At 36.8% G+C, this 21087-nt stretch overlaps 1 protein-coding gene across 1 annotated transcript in view; it reads left to right on the top strand.

Moving 5' to 3' along the window:
* The window catches only part of ROBO2 (roundabout guidance receptor 2), a 599260-nt gene that overhangs the window by 36807 nt on the left and 541366 nt on the right, over positions 1-21087 (top strand). The window contains exon 2 of the mRNA XM_042954335.1: positions 17897-18033. Coding sequence (XP_042810269.1) covers positions 17897-18033 — 137 coding nt within the window. The remainder of the gene's footprint in view (positions 1-17896; positions 18034-21087) is intronic.

The following is a 21087-nucleotide window of genomic DNA, read 5'->3' on the forward strand; positions in this document are numbered from 1 at the left end:
GATTGATTAGGTATAAACTAAGAATGGCGTGTTACAGAGTAGGGAGAAATCATGGGTGGTTCTTTTATTAATTTGCTGCCTTGCTTATTTATTTTTATTAGTACTAGCAGACTATAAATCTTGCAAACTACCGAAGGTTGTGTTGTGAAACAAGTCTCCCCTCTAGCCCTGTCTGCCAGTCTCCACTCGAGAAGCGACCATTGTCAGTAGTTCTGTCTACAGCCCCCTGAGGAAATAGTCTGAGTATTTTTTTTTTCTAAGATGGCGTAATCCCCTTCCAAACTAGAGCCGCTCTTTCCCCATAAAGTGCAATTAATGAACAAGTCTCTAGCCCAGATAAAACTTACTTTTTAGAAACACCTGTTCATTCAGTAAAAAGTATGGCAGAAAACTTTAAAATAGGATGAAATTAAAATGAAACTGTACTGTCAGCATAAGTGTCCCTTATGATTTTTGTTACCTGAAAATTCATGGCTCGGGCTTTTTGCCTAGAAATACGAAAAGCGATTCCTTCCCCCACTTGCAAACCTCATAAATGAAAAATGAAATGACTTCTCTCATCCATTCTTTCTTCTCTTATTCCCTTGCAATGAATGATGGTGGTTTCAAAGCATGGTCATTGAGCAGCTTGCCCAAGGGGCATAGACACTTGCCAGCAGAGTCCATCTGAGGTGAAGGCTGGGATTGATGGTGTGTGCACATGCTCCCTCCTGTGAGGCACTGCTGTCTTTGTGCCTGATTCAGGGTCTTTCTAGGCCACTTAAAAAGTGATTAGGGAATTATCAGCTTCCAGTGGCAAAAGGACTGTATCATCTCTTCTCTGGGTTATTGAAGAGCCTCCTGGTTGATGCCCAGGCTTCCACAGGACTCTACTTAGAGTAGCCTAGGTGGCTTTTGAAGAGATGAACCAGATGATGTTAGCTTTCTGAGGTGTTTAAAACATCTCAGTGGTTTCTATTGCACTATGATAGGATTGTATTCATTAGTGGGCCTTATAAATTCCTACATAGTTTTGGCCCTCATTACCTACTTTAAACTTTATTTCACTAGTCTGTCCCTTATCATATGCTGTAGCTACCTTGATGTTATTTCAGTTTCTAGAACATACCAAGGTCTTTCCCATTCAGGAGACTGCCTATGCTGGATACTCATGCCAGGATTGTCTTTTCCACTTCTTACCTCAGCTAACTACATTTATCTTTTAGGACTCTGATTAAGAGTCACTTATTTAGAGAAAACTTTCATGTCCAGTAACCCAAATGAGTTATTCCTGTTACATCCTTCTTTATGGCATTTATCACATTTTTCAAAAAAAGTTTATTTATTTACTTTGAGAGATAAAGAGAGCAAAAGTTTGGGAGCGACTGAGAGAGGGAGAGAGAATCCCACGCAGGCTCTTGACTATTAGCACACAGCCTGATGCAGGGCTCGAACGTGCGAACCATGAGATCATGACCTGAGCTGAAATCAAGAGTCGGATGCTTCAGTCAACTGTGTCACCCAGACACCCCCACAGTTTTTAAATATACACTTACATACTATATACTTATATACAACCAGATGGTAGTCTCTGTTTTGTTCACTAGTATATACTCAGTGCCAGCCTGGTTAAGTTCTCCACATATATATTTGTGAATGAATATATTTTATGCTTAATATGTATTAGAGACTGAAAACATTCATCGTCCCCAAAGTTTGTGTTCATTGAGGCTGTTTCCCACAGTAATCTGTTTTTATTTAAAATCATGATTGCATTTATCTTTATTTACTATAAACATAACAGAGTGAAGTTCATTTCTTTTAAATGGAAGAACGGTTAGGCCATCATGATTTAGTTAAATGCAATGATTACCGGAAGTCAAAAGGGAAATCATTTACAAAACATGAATAGGAAATGAATCTGCTAAGCCTTTATTATGTTTGTAATATCGAAGCTTTTGAGTGTGGTTTTGTAGATAGGTTTTGAGGAAAATGCTCAATAGATATGAAAACAATTGCCCTTTAAAAATTACAGCAAACAAGTATTCAATCCTAAGGGGTTAATAAATTGCTCAAGGGAAAAGGGTTATAATTATATTTAATCACTATCATTAAAAATAGTCTTTAACAGGTTGAATGCTTTTAACTCGATGTTCTGAATACCTGGTAAACACCGACCATTATTATTCTTATGTTTTCTTTGCCGTAAAAAATGAGCAGAGTGCGAGGAACACGTTTTTATTCGCGAAGAGAAAGGAGCATGCTGCTTCTAAAATCACCTGTCGGGTGAAGTAAACATGAAAGGAAATATTCTTTATGATTGTTTAAAATTCACTGCAAAGATTGCCCTGCCGTACAAAAGAGGAGAGTGGGTGTGTGGCCGAAAACAAAGATCCGTGGGACAATAAGATTAATTTGAAGTTGAAGTAAGAAAGGTGCGTCATTTGTCACCCAGTGCCAATTTGCAGTAAACCTTAGCGTTTCATCACAGGGTTGCTTGTGAACTACTCTAAAGCAATCAGCTTTCCTGAAGCTGGGACCTAGGGTCTTCCTGAGTCCTCTTTGAGGGCACAAAATCCCCGTGATTAATCTTCTGTTCTGTCAACATGAATATTAAGTGATTTCCTCCCTAGTGCATTATTATGTTGTCTTATTTAATGCTACTTTCTGAGGACTACACAGCTTGACCCTCACATTGAGGGTGAACAGATAGGATTGTCCTGTGGGCATGGGATTCTCCTTGAGTGTGAAATTATGCAGGCATGTGGCTTTATGCCTAGCCAGAGATTATGACTTGAAAATATACTCAAGGAAAGAGAGTCAATGAAGCTTGTTAATTAAATCATACATTTTAACTTATTGGAAACTAGCTATTTTGATAACCATTTGGGCATATATATCGTAATACAAATATGAAAGTGCACAACAATTCCATTGCAAATTAAAATCCTGTGCAGTACAAACAAATGCATTCTCATTAAACAGGTAGTGTTAATATTTCATATTTATTACTAGCACTAAACCACTTATGGATTATAAATACAGATTTAAATTTAGATGTAGCATAAATATTCACGTGCGTTCTAAATTTTTCCAAGTATTAGTATGGGACGTAATTGCATTTTTTGTTCTCCACATGTGTGAAGGCTCCCTTGAAGTGTCACAGTATCATCCTGACTCATGTTCCCTCATCTTTTCTCGAAGATTCAGTTTTAAAATCTGTCCCCTTTCACCTGTCCAATAACTCTAGAACATAAAAGAAGCAGTTAGGAACAGACGACTTTGTATGTGTCTTGCTTCCTTGCAAATGTCTGCTAACACAATTAGTTACATTCCTGGGAGGGTCTTTGTATTTATCTATTATGTTTTGAATGAATCAAGTCATACTCTTTTCTAACACATTAGAGTGTTTATTAGTTCAGCTGGTTTGCTGACAGATGTTTCCTTTAGGATGGAAGAAGAACTAATACAGCAAGTTCAATTAAAAAAAGTCGTGCCCGGGTGACTTCATGGCTTTGTATTTCTCTCTGATTTTTAGAGTAAACTTTCCTAGAGAAAACATCACTTTTATTGTTTTCTGTTCCTTCTGTGATGTATATGAGCCACTGGCACATTACCTATAAATAAATGACGAATGAATGAATTAGCGCAATCCTTTGAAGAAATAATGTGATTTCAGCATAAATGTCCCTAAAGGCAGAGTGAGATCATAGTGGAGCAAACTTTTCCTCCAAAGGAAGTATTCCTTCGTGAGTATTTTTTTTTATTATTTTTATTATTAAAAATGTTTATTTTTGAGAGAGAGAGAGAGAGACAGAGTGTGAGTTGGGGAGGGGCAGGGAGAGAGAAGGAGACACAGACTCAGAAGCAGCCTCCAGGCTCTGAGCTGTCAGCACAGAGCTGGAGGTAGTAAGGATCAAGGTCACGAACCGTGAGACCATGACCTGAGCCAAAGTCAGAGGCTTAACCCACTGAGCCACCTAGGCGCCCCTCCTCTCTGAGTATTTAAAGTACTGTGTTTTCTTTACCCAGTCTTGAGAGGAAGGACCTAAAAATGTCAAACTGTACTTTGTTTTTAGTAAAATGGTTTTGGGTTTCTTGTTTCTGTCATATCACTTAAATTTTCATAACTAAAAAATTTGAATACAGTAAAACCTAGCTTATGATAAATGGGCCTAAGTATAAGGGGAGAAGTCACTTAGCTTGTGGTCAGCAATAAATACGTACACATATACACAAAATGTAACTCTTTATAAAAGTTAGCATTGTAATTTATGTGTTAGCATCCTAATATTAGCCTTGTAGCATGAGCAACCAGGTTTTTACCAGTTGTATCTTTCTTTCCTTTTTTTTTTTTAATTTATTTTTTTATTTTGAAGAGAGAGAGAGAGAGCACAGAAGGGGTAGAGAGAGAGGGAGAGAAAGAATCTCAAGCAGGCTCCACACTATCAGTGTGGAGACCTATGTGGGGCTCAAACTCATGAACCGTGAGATCATGACTTGAGCAGAAGCCCAACACTTAACCAACTGAGCCACGCAGGTGCCCCATGTATTTTTTTTTCTTAATTTTACTTGAGAATGTGTTTTTGGTCATAACTGTATCTGAAGGTACAGTATATGGAATGCTTTGTAGAAATAGGGATACCTCAGATGAACATACTGATGAATTTGAGTAATAAAAGAAATTGGGGACATCAGCAATATTTTAGAGTTAAGAGTAATATTTCCCCCCTCTTTCCAAGACTGGGCAGTGCATTGAGATGATTTGGGATTCCTGTCCTTGTATTTACTAAGAACTTGGAGGTGATGAGGGAGGAGTGCTCTAAGAGTCATTGTGGGTGGGCCTTACTCTGTTTCTTTTAATTAATAACCCCCTGAGGAAAACAACTAATAGAACAAATACTCTGGTTTTTTTTTTTTTTTTGTATTTTATGATAATATATACACCAAAATGTGGTCAACATAATTAGATGGATGGTAAGTTATGTACTATGGTGCTTTATGGCACACTAATAGGACTTAAAATTACTGTTTTTTGCTGAAATCAGGAAAAGAATGATAATAGTTGGAAAACAGTTTGAAAGCTCAAGTACATTTTACTATTTTGAGGTTTTATTTTAAAAGATTCATTATTTGGGGCACCTGGGTGGCTCAGTCGGTTAAGCGGCTGACTTCGGCTCAGGTCATGATCTCACGGTCCGTGAGTTCGAGCCCTGCGTCGGGCTCTGCGCTGACAGCTCAGAGCCTGGAGCCTGTTTCAGATTCTGTATCTCCCTCTCTCTGACCCTCCCCCATTCATGCTCTGTCTCTCTCTGTCTCAAAAATAAATAAACGTTAAAAAAATTAAAAAAAAAATAAAAGATTCATTATTTTTTATAATTTTCTTTTTTGACTTTATCATAAGATCTAATGTATGATTTCTATATTTTTTTCCCCTACACTATGGTTATTGTACCCATGTTATTGTGCTTTCTTGTGCTTCCTGCTTTTTCTTATAAACACTCTAATTTTTTAGGGATTAGGTTAGACTAGTTTGTATACATAGTACCTAATATAAATGTCTAAAACTTGTCTGGGAGAAGGAAGATGTTTTAGCAAATAGAGTACGAAAACATCTAACAACAGTTTGTGTTTTTGTTGTTGTTGTTGTTGCTTAAAGTTTGCTTTTCTAAGTGATAGAGATTTTAAAAGGTAAAGGAAACAAGTAAAATTAGAGGGAAGACAAACTATCCTCTTACCAAGCTGTATTTCACCACAACTTACTATAAGTTCTAATATCAATAATGCAGCACTTTGTGTTGCATATAACTTACTATCACCTACAGATACATCTACATGAATCATTAATCACTTGCCTTAATTAAAATTATAGGCTTGGCATTTACAGAGAGTTTTGAGCTTTCTTCTCCAGTAAAAGAGCTCCAGGTTATGAGCTTCCATTTTTGCCTTAAAAGTTTCAGCAGACTGATATTGACCAGTGCAAGTTTTGTAAAGATCTATGTAGGGGGAGGAAAGTATCTTTTCCTTCTTCCGTTCTTAGTTCTTGGCTGGGGCTCCTGGAACAAAACACAGATTAACAGAAGTAAAAGCATGCACGTTTACTTAATAAGTTTTTTGTGACACGGGTGACTTAATAAGGAAATGAAGACCCCAAGAAGTAGTTAAATCTAAGTGTTTTTATTGTGAGTTTTGATGAGGAGTAGAAAGTCCTGGGAAAAAGTGATTGGACAGAGTATGAGGTAAGTGTAATGAAATGGAGGAAACTTAACCAGGCCTTTTGCTTCAGATTCCTCTCTGTCCTTTAGTCTTCAGAGAGAAAGACACACCTTTCCTTCAGGCATAGGGAGGTCACCTCTCCCCTGACTATTTGAAGACCTGCTTCAGGGGAAGGTCAGAAAGTCCTTGGTGTTCTTGCCACTTCTCAGATTCCTTCAGCATGAAATAATCAATGTACCAAATTGCCCTGTTTTGGAGTAGAATGTGCTGAACCCCATTGACTATTTAAAATTGATGATGCTGAAGTTTTGTTTTGTTTTGTTTTGTTTCAGTAAGGGGTTTGATAATAGGGAGTTTCAAAGATAGTATTGGAACAGCTCATTTAAACAAACCGGTACTCTGTCCTGATGAATGTACTTAATGCTTCCTAAAATCTTGGGGGAAAAAAGCACAATACGCAGCACATTTGAAGTATATATTGTTGCTTTTTGAAAAACAGCACAGAATTTTGTATTATGTCTTGATAATCTTGAGTGCTGAGGATATAAATCTGTACAAGCGATTTAAATTCTTGGATTTCTCTTCTGTAACTCAAGGATAATTATACAAAGGTTGTGCTGAGAATGAAATAAAATAATCTTTGTAAAGCACCTGGTGCCTATTCAACAAGATATAAGTATAGTGATCCTTGCTGTTATTATTGAATATTAGTGCTATTGAGAAGGAGTTAATATTTGTTAAACGTATGCATATACCAGAGTAGTGTGCTAGGCACCAAAAATATGAAGTTAAATCTTGCAGAAGAAATAAGATCTATATAAATAAACAAAATTCTAAGACAACAATTGATAAGAATACTTCCTGTACTCTTATGTACAATTTACCAGCAAAACTAGTCAATTCTGGATTTAGTTCAGGTACATGATTGCTGGGATGGGGCTTGGCACTGAGAGGCCATTGGTAAAAGAGTAGACAGGAATGATTAGTATCAGCTGGGACTATGATCCCTCACCAAACGGACCTTCCAATCTTATCCAGATTTTAAAGTTTTGTTTTTTTTTTCCTTCAGAGTAGCATCTGGTCGGCTTTTTTTTTTTTTTTTTTAATAATACATATGAATACAAATACACTCTTTCATAAATACATATATATATATATATATGTATTCTTATTCATCAAGAATTATTTTTTTAATGTTTATTTATCTTATTTTTGAGAGAGAGAGAGAGAGTGAGCATGTATACAAGTAGAGGAGGAACAGAGAGAAAGAGGGAGACAGAGGATCCAAAGCAGGTTCCAGGCTCCAACCTGTCAAACAGAGCCCTATGTGGGACTCAAACTCATGGACAGTGAGATCATGACCTGAGCAGAAGTTGGATGTTTAACCAACTCAGCCACCCAGGTGCCCCAAAGGTTATTCTTTGCTTTATCAGAGGTGTTGCATGGATGGGGTTGTCTTTGAGTATACAGGTGGCTCAGCAGAGTGCAGAATCACTCCTGCATGTTTTAGAATCTCTGCTCATTTCTATCTCTATATTCTCCTTGGGATAAGGATCATGAAAGTGGGCTTTTGATCCATACTTTTATAATTCTGTGTCAGTTATATGAGCTTCCTTGGCATTCAAAGAAACATATGACCTGTCTGCTTCAGATATTATACTGCGCAGAAGAGAAAAAGGGTTTAATCAAACTGTCAGGGCACAAGACTCTGAACTCCTTGAAGGTGGGGCTCCTTTCCTCTAGTACAGTGCCTGGCGCATAGGATACAAGAATTATTTGTGTCAGTAATTACTAAAGTTACTAATATCATTGAGACCACTGTTTTCATGTAAGAGCCAATGAAAAGTACTTTATAAAGCATATTATCTATAGATAGACCTCATTGTAGCATCCAAAATAGTTCTATTCTTTTAATAGAATAACATACTTTTAATACTGAAAAGATCAGTGCCATTGAAAAAATAGACACTACTCTGTAGCTAGTCAACAGTTAATGCACCTCCAGACTTATGTGAGAACTTACAATATAAAGACAACTTTCTTAATTTTTATCGTATAACAGACTTTTCATGGGACATGTTGTCTCAGGCACTTATCTAGATACTTTAAATATATAAATTATTTTCTTCCCCCAACATGGGGTAGGAGATATTATCATCATTATTTTACACCAGGTTACCAAGAAGGTTAGTAAGTTGCCTGCACTTACCCAACTCCTAGGTCTGGATCTCCAATTTGAGCCCAGACTCCATGTTCTTAAATGGCCCTAATGTTTTATATTCACATGCTGACTTAGAATTTAAGCAGTGTGGTTTACCTGGGTGATCTCATTTTATCATCAACACAGTATATAGAAGCAGATATAATTTTCAACCCACTTTACACAGGAAGCAATTCGGGCTAAGAAGAGCAAATGTGAGCCTGAACTGGGTCCAGAAGTGGTTGCTTTTATCACTGAGTGGTTGTGTCACTCACTCTTTTCTGCTGAGATAGAGAAATGGATCACTCACTGTCTCTCATTGTCTGCTCCCCCAACCCCAGTTTATTTGTTCTACCAATTTCTCAGAAGGTCCAATGTTGTTGTCCTCTGACTTCTCAAACTGTGTTTGTCTGATCATGAAGCCTTGTCTTTTTTATCTTACTCTAGTCAGAACTGAGGAAACAAATTCACTTTCTACTCTAATCCAATTGTTTATGTTTTGTTTTATGAAGGCATTTTGATACTTTTCTGTCTCATAATGTTAATGAGACTGATTTCTTAGACATTCTTCAGGCTAAGATAGACTATGTTCTAGATTTAATGGTTTTCTTGGCTAATCTTTCAGGTTTTTCTAATGGCAAAAGTTTTCTAAAGGATAATTTCTTATGTGGCCACATTGAGTATTGCAATATTCCTCTTCATTATGCCTTGAAATTTGAAAAAAAAAAAAAAAAAACAACAAAACAAACTTACAATATTATCGGGACACACTATGTAAAAAATATGGCTATAAATTAATGAAATTAATCTCATAAGTCTTACATGAAAATCAATTCTACCTCTAAGTAGTTCAATATAATGGTTGTTTTTATTTGTCCTGGTCCTTTATTTATTTACATTTTTTCTTAATTACTCTGTGTTTCAGAATGATGTTTATTCCACAGGTAGTGCTGTCCAGTCTGCTCATAGGGGAACATTTAATTTGTGACATTAATTATGGATCACAGTGGAACTTCCATGGGAGTGAAAGTCAATGTTAGCCAGGGGCTGTATTGTTTATATCACTTATGTTCTGGTGAATCAATTAGTGCAGACTTCTGAAATTCAGAAGCGTATTTTAAGAATATGTTTGTTAACCAGAATTCTGTTAACCACAGAATGACTTTGTGATTAATAGACAAAACTCCTCTAATCCCATAGCATGCAGAGGGTAGCTTTTAAGACCATGAACTATCAAACAATATTTTCACCTCACCTTTGTTAACCTAAAAACAAGACAGATTGAATTGCAAAGCTCATTTGACAAATGAGCATATTTTGCTCTCTTCCTATAGTTTTCTTCTCTTGGCTTTTGTGACCAGTGTTCCTTCCCAAGCAGTGTTATGCAAATGAACCAATTAATGATAGATAAAATGGTCTTCCTACCTCGCAGAGTTTGTAACTGGAAGGGCAACACCGTAAGTCACGTACCTATTCAGTGGATTCTATAGGCCACTGCGAGGGTCTGATTAGCTTGACTGTGGAATACAATCGCAGAGGCATCTGCTCGGTTAATTTTGAGAGAAAATTTACCAGATGGAGGCTGAAGATTTAAGTGATTAGAAGGTAGTAGATTGGAATACAAATTGGATTAAGAGAAATTAGATTGATATAAATCGAATTGAGTCACAACAGTTTGTGTTGTTCGTACCAAGGGGCAGTGGATTATGGGAGAAGCAGATGCTCCAATGAGATAGGAATTAATGTGGCTTTGACAGTCCATCTGCGAAGGTCTGAATATCGAGTACATCCCTAATCTCTCTCTCCATTTATCAATGCCATAATGTTAATTAGTACTTCATTCATTAAGTTACTTACAGAAGAAAAAATCTCACCCTTATCCCCTCTCTGCTTGAGAATTTGTTATTCTGCCAAGAATTGGAAAGCTCTCTTCAGCTGAGCTAGCCACAGTTGACAGAGAGACCTGTGTCCTTTTCCTCATGCATACTCATGCCTATGCCTTTGGCATGAGTACCGTAAGCTTAAAATCTTTGCTCACGTGTTCCTCTTCATAAATATATAGTTATTTGAAGTCTGGCGTTAATAACTAGGCACAATTCCACTAAAAAAAGAGTGGTTATATTAATCCAATAATGTAATTATATATACTCTACGTTTTGGTTTTTATAAGATACTTGAGTTATAAGTTTTATTTAATGACTCAAGTTTGACATTAATGCTGCATGTCAGATTCCTCCTTGAAGAGAAGAATGAGAAAAATTCTGTTCCTGTAATTCTGTGACTGTGTTTATACCTGTGTGTGTGTGCGTGTGTGTGTGCGCGCATGTGCATGTACTATTTATATGCGAGTTTATAGAAAATCGCACGTTGCTGTTACTGTTGTCCATTTTGATATAAAGTATTTAGACCTGATCATTAGAAAAAAAAAGTTTGATGAAACAAAATTAAAAGAAACACAACATTTTAAGTGCTTAGGCTTATATTGGGAACATGACTCTTTAAAATCCAAAGGGTATTGACACAGGAACCTCAATATTACAGCACTGGACACAGCAGTGAAATTCAGCATCAGGCAGTCTGTCTTGGATCCTGTCCAAAGGAACTGAGCCAGTGGAGATCCAAAGGTGGTCTCCCTTGTAAGGCAGCCCAAGAGTATGGAATCTAAGGACAGCCATGCAGAAGTATCCCTGTATTAATAGCAATCAGGCAAATACAGCTTCTGAAGGCTAAAGCGATGAGATGGGCAAAAATGGAACATCGAATCCTATGATGCAAGAAGCATACCATTAAAGGTTGTGCCAAGTCATTCAGAAATAATCGTAGTACGGGCAAATGTGGGCTGCCTGCCAGTGTGCAGGCAAGAAGAATTTCTATTTTTGCTATGTGGAGGAAAGCAGTGGCTTGTACAAAAGCGTATTAAGTGTTTTAAAATTTTTGGCTTACCAAAGAAATTCTATAGGCAATGAGCTCTTCGGGTAATGCTCTTATGTAGGAATAAGATATATAGATAGAGATAGATACAGATAAAGATATAGATACAGATAGACAGAGATAGGTAGATATATAGATAGATATGTGCTATGATATATGATATATTTATATAAATGGCCACTCCTCCCCCATGCTCACCTGAAGCTTCTACATCCTTCCCAGACTCCAATACTAGGGTAGTTTTTGGAGACACTCTTAATGTTGGCAAAAGAATCTGATGCTCATATTGTCTGCTTCAAAAATAACCTGCCCTCTAGAAGCCAGGATTGAGCCTGAGGTATGTCTGACTCCAGAATCTATGCACTTTCTGTTTAGGGTCTTATATGTAAGCAGTGCATATGGCCCATCTTTCTAACTGTATACTCATCAGTACAAGCTGATCATAATGAGAGAGTGTATCAAGCTGGATTCCAGCAAAATATAGACGAAAGTAGAAAATCAAACGAAGATGTAAGCTTGCAAAATGTAAAGTGTAAAGCAGAATTCCTTGTTGTAGTAAAAAGCGATCCTCCAAATTTGTCTTTTGCTGTTGTGAGAGTATTCAATGCCACCTAGAAATAATTTAGTACTGAGGATCAGTCCCTTGTTCCTGTTTGTCGCTTCAGTTTTCAATTGTCAGCCATCTAATTGGGAGTCTTGTCTTTATTAAGAACCATCAGTACATCAAGGTGGGGCTTATGGAGCCTGGCAAAGCCAGACATTGTGCTCTCATTCATGCCTTTGTTTCTGTGACTGATTATCGGGTGTTTAATACCTTGTTGAGCCCAACGAGGATAATTAAAGGAATCACTTAGTTGTCAACTAATGACCATACAATCTCCCCATTTTTTTATGTTGATAAGCTTTAGACAGTGGATATAGTTTTGCCGTGAATTGTGTTTCAGTGTTTTTGCATACGTGAGTTCAAATCCCGCATATCAGACATACAGATACTGAGGCTAGTGAATGCATGTCAAGTACATCAGTGCTACTACATGGTTTCATGTTATTTAGTATTTATTTTTGCTAATCATCTCACAAACATTTTTCAGAAATTAATTTGAGACCCGTTTACTAGGTAATATTTCTCTGTTTTATATTTAAAGGCACTCGAAAGCCAAATAGAAAACAATCAGCCAGATTTTATCGATGCTTGCATCGTCACTTTTGGATGCATATGAATCAGCTGTCTCACAGGCTTGCTTTCAGTACAGGTAGTTCAGATAGATACATCAGGTATAAACTACCTCCAGGAAATGGAGGCTTCTGCATCTCATTTTTTCCCCTTGCAGTTGACATATTTTTTCAAATTTTCAGTGAACTCAGAAATGGAGAGACACAGCCAACTTTTAATATAGTAAGTGATGTTCTGGCACCTTTGACTATAAATCAGTGTTGCAAAGACATTATGGAAGCATGAGGAAGCACTGTCCAAGTAAATGCAGAGCCCTGGCATGCTGGTTCAGAGTTTTGTGCTTCATCATAGGACTCACAGGGCAATTTGCTTAATCCTGGATGCAAAAGCTGGGCTTACAAAAGTGCAATTTGTAATTCAGCTGGCCAAAGAAATGGATTTCTACTGGTCAAGGGAATGAGAAGAATTTAGAGTATCCCACGAATGTTTGAGATTTACCTGGCTAACCTACTTCTTTATTTGTTTCTTTAAAGAAGTTATACCTAGCTCTCCGAAATCCTTATATATATATTTTTCTGGATATGGAGTGACAAGGGAGAGGAATAGTATATACTTGGAACAGATAAACTATGAAGTTTTTGGAATAATGATAGTGTGATGCAAGTCTAGAGAGGGATGGAACTGAGAGGCAGATATAAAATGAGAGAAAGAAGGAAGAACGGAAAAATCCATAGGAATCTATGCCTGAATGGATGTGAAAGAAATTAAAGAGTTAATCCTTCCAAGTGGGATTTCTAGCATGAGGGACCTGAAGTAAATGCGCTTATGTCAGAAAGAGGAGGGTCATGGGGTGTAGAACAAGGAGAGAGAGGTGAGGGATCTGTTTTGAGATTTATGGAATTTGAGATGCTAATTGAACATTCATGTGGGCAACTGGACCAAGCCTAGAGCTTTCCTTACCTGGAGACTTGACCCTTCTTGTCATATAAACGATACCTGTCATGGTGAATGGGGATGGGTTCCCTGTGGTAAGAATGGAAGAGAACAAGGCCTACATCACACACCTTGAGAGGCATTAATCGAGTCAGAAATTATTAGACTCAATTTAGACTTTTAGTTCAGTAGTTTACATATAACTCAACAATATTTTTCCTCCCATTTATTCTGGAAGTTTGTAACACAACTAACCAATAACCATGTTCTGTAATTTTTTTTTTGTTATTTCATTTTATTAAAAAAAATTAATCTTTATTTATTTTTGAAACAGAGAAAGAGAGAGAGACAGAATGTGAACGGCGGGGGGCACGGGGTGCGGGCAGAGAGAGAGGGAGACACAGAATCTGAAGCAGGCTCCAGGCTCCGAGATGTCAGCACAGAGCCCAATGCGGGGCTCGAACCCATGAACTGTGAGATCATGATCTGAGCCGCAGTCAGATGCTTAACTCACCGAGCCACCCAGGCTCCCCTGTAATTTGTTTAAATGTCAATTGTAGTTTGTTAAAGAACAAAGCACTGTTATTACTGGCTCCTATGAAAGTTCTCTCCCTACATGAAATGTTAATCAAACAACATTATACTCTTTAAAAATTCACGACTTTTTGGGGCACCTGGGTGCTTCAATTGGTTGAGTGTCTGACTTTGGCTCAGGTCACGATCTCGCATTTCATGAGTTTGAACCCCATATTGGGCTCACTGCTGTCAGTGCAGAGCCCTCTTAGCATCCTATGTGCCCCCTTTCTCTACCCCTCCCCCACTTGCCTTCTCTCAAAAATAATAAACATTTTAAAAATAATAAATTCACATACTTTTCATTTTCTTCCAGATTTTCAGTTTCTGCTTGTTTATAAAATCCAACTTGTCAGAGTTTGATGTATTGAGTACTTGACGGTAAAAGCAGCTTCCTACATTTAAAAGATAGCACCCTAATCTAAGCTCTTGTTATTCTTGTCTTTCATAATTGCTATAACTCTATACATTTCTATTCCCCTGCCTGTCAATGTTTTCTTTTCCTTTAGCATAATCCAAAATAATTCTATGTGTTCCACTCCTTTTGCTTTGTGAAAAGAAGGCATTTCATTTTGAGAGTGGCTAGATGGAGGTTAATTCCATATCCACATGGTAATAACCTGGGAAAACCAGGGGATGATCGGTTTCATTTGATCCTTCATCTGATAAGGCTTCAAAGTAAATGAACTGAATGGGAAATAACATTTTTCGTAAGTTTTCCAGAAACTGCAAATGTTTTTTGAGAGACCCAAGGAATTGAGTATCTGATCTATTTCAGCGAAACATAATTCAACCAGAACATGATCATTTTGAAACATTTATAACACTCTCATTTGCTGCTTTTCTCCATTCAGTCGAAAAACAAGTTCTTTTTTCTCTATGCACACCAAATCTTTTAACTGAAAACTACACTTGGTATTTTTGTTGCAGTAATGATGTTATCTGGTGGTCATTTTGCTCTGAAACAGAAGATATCCCTTGAAAGGAAATTTAAAGTTTTATTAAATCACTCACTTTTTAAAGGCATCAACAGATACTGTAAGTAAAGAAAAATGAAGACAGAGTAGGCCCCTTGAATGAAAGGTATACTGATGATTAAGGTAACTCATATTCTTTATCTAATAGACTAAAGCAACTCTGATTTCCAGTCTAAATTTAACCAACCATTTGTATAGCCTTACAACAGATGTCATATCAAATTCATTATGATTTACTAAATAAAACTGGATAGAATGTTTTTCTTAAAGAGATTAACTGAAGTTTATATTGATTCTTTAATTCAATGCATAAAGTGAGGCATAAAATGCTGGCTTGAAATTTTTCTACAATATTCTAAAGATTTAAACACATATTTAATTCCAAGCTTAAGAGCTATTTGCAGCTGATTAAACATGGCCTCTTTTTCAACCTATTCTGGATCAAAATTTTGTCCAGCGTGTTTTTAGAGGAGTAAACACTTTAAAGGTGAATTTTAGTGTGTATCCTGCAAATAACTCTGCAGAAATGTGATGCTGTCGCTTCCATTCAGTTTGGTCAACTGTGAAAACCCATTCACTCTGAGTGTGACAGTGAAAGACAAAGCGATAAGTACAAGTTGTATTCAGCTACCTTTATAAACTGCCTTTACTCTCCAAGGTACAGGCTTCAGAAAAAGAATTCCGACCTGCCATTTCACAGTACAAAAAACCCTGAATATAATATGGCCGTTCCCACCATTTGAGAGAAAATCTTTCTTTTCATCTTTGGGATCACTGTACTCATCATTGACTTGGGTCTTTTGTTGCAAGAGGTTTAGCCTTATTTTAAAGGCACACAATTTCATAAAATTGTAATATTTTGCTTTAAAAGGAAGAAAAGGAAGAAAATGAGTTTGTTTTAACCACCCCTTTAAACCCCTGGCAAGTTAATTTCAGACAGTATTCTAATAATATTCCTGTAACAGGAATATTATTAAGGTTAATAATGAGTGAACCTAACTCATATTATTGTGCCTTCGAAAGATGTCTTTTGATATTCTTTTATTCTCTTTAAACTTATGATCAAAAGCAACCCTGAAATAGAAGCTTCCCATGTATTTATCACACATTGGTTTTAAGATTTTTATAAAGAAAAATAATTGATAATGGTATAATCTGTTTCAAGAAAATATTTAAGGGGGTACAAAGAATTATTAGGCACTAATATTTAATTAAATATCAATTACTATAATTCACAAATAATTTCTTTAGCATGCCAAGGTAGTAATGTCTGGTACTAAAGTTTTAGGTATACAATTTGTCACGAATTACAGTAGTAGAAGCTTTCTTAAGCTGTTATAGAGGCTTTTTTAAGTCAAAATCTAGGTATCTAAATATAGCTCCATTAACAGAATGAAAAAAGGAATATATTTATTCATGAATTTAAATTACATATTGACTTAGCACCTAATATTTTCATCTTTAAAGTTTATTTATTTTGAGAGAGAGAGAGCATGAGCAGAGGAGGGGCAGAGGGAGGGAGAGAGAGAGAATCTCCCACTGACGGTGCAGAGCCAGCGTGGAGCTTGCACCCACAAACTGTGAGATCATGACCTGAGCTGAAATCAAGAGTCAGATGCTTAACCGACTGAGCCACCCAGGCACTCCTCATCTTTAAAACTGAATACAGTATATGACAAATGCAAGCCCAGAATTGTTGAAAACATGAAGACTTCGGGGAAATGTAGGTAGGGTATATCATTCAGAATGACCTTTAATTGGTAGGTAGGAACAAGCAGTAGTAACAAATCATGGTACAGAGATGGGAAGAAGCTGTATTTTGAATGACATACTATTGCATTAAAAAAGACCATTTTGTGGATGGTAGCCCTTTGTTTTTATAGAGCCATAGATTTCTTTGAGTATAGTGAGAGAGTTTATCCAACTAAAAAATTTACACTTTATACTAACATTAATTAAGTAAACATTTACTGAGTGCTTACTTTGTGCTTATGGAAATAAATCATTCAGCCTTCTCAGCAATGTTATTAGATAGGTCCTGTTATTAGATAGGTTTTATAGATAAGGAAAACAACATGTGGGGAAGGTAAGAAACTAGCCTGCATTCACAATCCGATCCAGCACCTGGATAAGAGCAATTTTAAGTCAGAGTCCTCTTGTTAAGAGAGTCTCTATTAACTGCCAAAGATGTACCTTATAAAAAGGCACATGCACAGATGTTCACAAAAATTTGCATCCAATTTCTGACATCTCCTCTCTGCCATTCCACATGAGCCCATCTGTGGCTTAAGAACCATATCAAAAAATGATAATAGAGCAATGCCGTGAGATTCATATGTTAGGCCAACTTCTTAAGTATAACTACAGCTGGCTTTTGAACAACATGGGTTTAAACTTGCACAGGTCCACTTATACGCATTTTTTTTTTGTTTTTGTTTTGTTTTGTTTTGTAATGCTCTGGCTATAAAAAGCTTTGTTGTTTGCACCTGATCCACGTTTTGCTCTAGGGCTCCAGAGGGGTTAAAAAGCTTCCCCGTGCCTGAAGGGAGAGGCTCAGGCAGAGGCTCTGACACCAAGAGGGATATCAAAGGGGCTCCCCAAGAGCCACTGGGCTCTGGAGACTCCTATGCATTCTTGAGACAGCCTTTGAAAGCGCTACTCCCCCAGCCCAGGGTCAGGGCCTGCCAGCCAGCCTGTGGAGGTTAGTCAGGTGGTTACCATCTTCTTGATGTTTTACTCCTTCAACCAGGAAGTGATTCTCCAGGAAGTCACAGAGGTGGAGGTTTGCATGGCAGAACCCAGGATGTGCAGATACAAAAGGACTTAGTTCAGATTCTTCTTCAGGACCATGGTGGCTTCCACGGCACCCTGGGTTTTACCGATTTATATTGGGACAGCTTTTGCACTTCCTAGGGGAGCGCACAGCTGCTGGGCTGATTTTGCGTTTTCAAGAGACACTTGACACCCTTGAGATTCCCTCGGCCAACCCCCAAATAAGTGGCACTTGTCCTCCTGAGCCACTTATGGTCAAAATAGAAGCCCAGAGAGAGGTAAGTGTAGGAGGGCCACATATACATGTTGACCTGAGGGTTGTTTGTGGCCCCTATTTCAGTGGACTAATTTTGATGAATATGGGAGCTCGTGGTTGGTCGGCAATAAGGAGCTAAGCTCAACAAACAAACCGACAAAAACAAAACCCCCAAAAACATTGTTGACTGGTTTGGGAGGCAGAGGATAGCTGAGAAGATGGTTCTGAAGGCTGTGGCTAGAAAAGAGGTTGGAGGGTAGTCGGAACTTGGAAGAAGGGCATTTCAGGGTCTTTCTATCCAAACACTGTTGAAGCAAAAGACAGATTCATCATAAATGAATTTTCCTTCAGATTTTCTTAATGATAGTTTGTTTACTTTATTTTACTTTATTATAAGAATATAATATAAAATACGTATAACATAGAAAATATATGTTAATCCACTGTTTATGCTATTGGTAAGGCTTCCAGTAAACAGGAGACTAGTAGTAATTAAGATTTTGGAAAGGCAAAAGTTATACATGGATTTGTGGATTTTTGACTACGGGGTCGACAGAGTTAGAGAGTCAAGAGTCTACAGCCCCCTCCCCAAGTTGTTTAAGAGTCAACTGTAGAATGTCTATTGGAAGTGAACAAGGCTCAAATCAGTCATTGTGTGCATTACTTAGACATGAGACAGCTAATACGTGGCTCGTGGCAGTTGTAATTTTTTGGGTAATGCTTTAGCAATTATTCTCTTAAGAAATTTTCTGAATTGTGCTAATATTTTCAATTCTATTTTTTAAAAAAATCTTTAGGATACTATATGGTAAAAGAAGTTTGCAATATTGACTAGGTCACTGAATCTCAATTTAAGTTTATAATAAAATAGTTAGGCTAGAGGAAAATATATCACGAGTTCTACACAATTAGCAGAGACTAAATATTTCACAAAGTTTAGCATGCATGTAAAATATGAGTGCTGTTAGGAATGTTGTTTTCTGATGCTGACACTGGGGGCTTTGGAATCTATGGTTACAATGATTAACACTACTGCTACAGAATTTTCAAAATATATTGCTTAAGAAATAAAGTAGAAGGTTAAATGTTATCACTCCATTGGAGCTTACATAAAACAAATGCCATATTTTTGAAATAAGTTCATAGTCTCCATCAAATATATGTTGATGTTTTTAGAAAATTAAACATCGTTAAACATTTTAATGAGTTTGGAAATTGTCCCATTGCATATCTCTTATAAAGTCTAATGAAATTTTGAAACCACATTGAAATATTTTAAATATGATGATCAGAAGATGAATTTCAAGGATATCTTCCTGGAATAGAGTTTGCTTTGTCATTGTAAGGCAAATCTACATAACCCATGAAAACCTCTGATTTGGTGGCAAATCACTCTTTAAAGAATGCCTTCAACCATGGTAAGGTGTAGCAAATTGATTTGAAATAGTATTGGATGAGTGTCCAGGTTAATACATTGGCTCCACACTGACTTGTTGGAAAATGAATTCATAAAGTAGGAAATTAATTTGTTATTTCTCCAGAGGAAATCACTCCTAAAAATTTACTAAAAACCTTTCAGGTTTGTGGTTTCAAAATGTCTCTGCAATGTTGTAGAGATATCCCCATGTGTCTACTCCTGGCTTCAGTTTCTTTTGGCGACTGGTCTAACTTTCCCAAACAATCATGCCTTCCCCTGTATGTTGGGGCTGTGTTGCCTAGATCCACCTTCTTAGGTGAGGTCGGCGGCTCAGTGCGTTGGATTTAGGCAGCCAGAAAATGTGTAATAAAAAGCAATTAAAACTTACATAATGAAGGTACTAAATAACGTTAAGGAGGTGGAGGAAAAAAATATGGAAAATGTGTCCCACTTTTAGTATCTTCAGCAATTTCTTTTAAGAGTACTTAAGTAAAGCCCTGACATACACTTGTGAAATTCAGAGAAAAAGTTTTATGAAATCTGTCTCAGTTGCTTTCCCCTAAAATAGCAACCTGTTTACCCTGAATAAGGAAAGAAATGTTAAATATCTTGACTAAGGTTGTATTTTACATAATTGATAAAATATTTACTTTTAAGATAAGCATCCCTATCTTAGCAGTTGGTTTTTGGTTAAAATGATTTTTAGAACCATGTATTTATTGGCCATGAAAATAAATTTCATAGAAATGTAAGAATAAATTACAAGTGTTACATGAGCTAGTTTTTAAACAAAAGTTTTTAAAGCATTGTTAACTTTTGGAGCGTTCCCTAAGAAAGCATTTGATTAGCCATTTCTTTTGATAGACCTATCAAGGCAAACTTTCTAATTTATATTTTATTAAAAGTATGAGCATTAATCTACCTCATGTATCTTTAAAAATTTGCTCTGTGCTAGTAAATCTAAGCCTGCTACCTGTTATCTTCTCTTGTCGTTATGTCCATTAGGATGTGACAGCCATTGTCATGTTATGAAACAACAAATTTGTAGGAGTTTACTGTTCCATTTGCCTCAATTTTAGGATGACAAAATAGTGTTATAAGAAAGTTTAGGTAACTTGCTAAAATAAAGGTCATATACCTAATGCATACAATGACCCAGGGGGGGGGGGAAATCAATTAAGCCAAAACAAAAATAAACTGAAATCTAGTGCTTGGTTGGGACTTTACATTTTAAATTTCCAAAAAAATATGGCTAAGAAAGAGGCATAATGGACAAAGAAAACTCATCCTAAAAACAGAGCTTGTATTCCTAGATATGGTAACTATAGTTCTTGTAGTCTCAGTTTTGGAGAAAAACTTCAGTTCTTTGGTTCTCTATTTCTTTTTTCTTCTCATCTGTAATGTGGGATTTGAGATGAGAGGGTCTTTCGTGGCTTCATCTTCTTCCTGTTGGACCTAGAAAACTGGATAATGGGGATGCTGCTGGATGCCATTGTGCATAACTGAAACTTCCAGAATCAAGGTTACTTGTTAAGTTTGACAAGAAACATCTTTTATACTTGTCACTTCCCATTCATATACTCTGCCCTTTAGTTTTATGACATTGAAAAGCCATACAGAAATTTTATAGTAAATAAGTAGTTTTTGGAGTTCTCAATT

The sequence above is a fragment of the Panthera leo genome, chromosome C2 (genome assembly GCF_018350215.1).
Source record: "Panthera leo isolate Ple1 chromosome C2, P.leo_Ple1_pat1.1, whole genome shotgun sequence".
Taxonomy (NCBI): Eukaryota; Metazoa; Chordata; class Mammalia; order Carnivora; family Felidae; genus Panthera; species Panthera leo.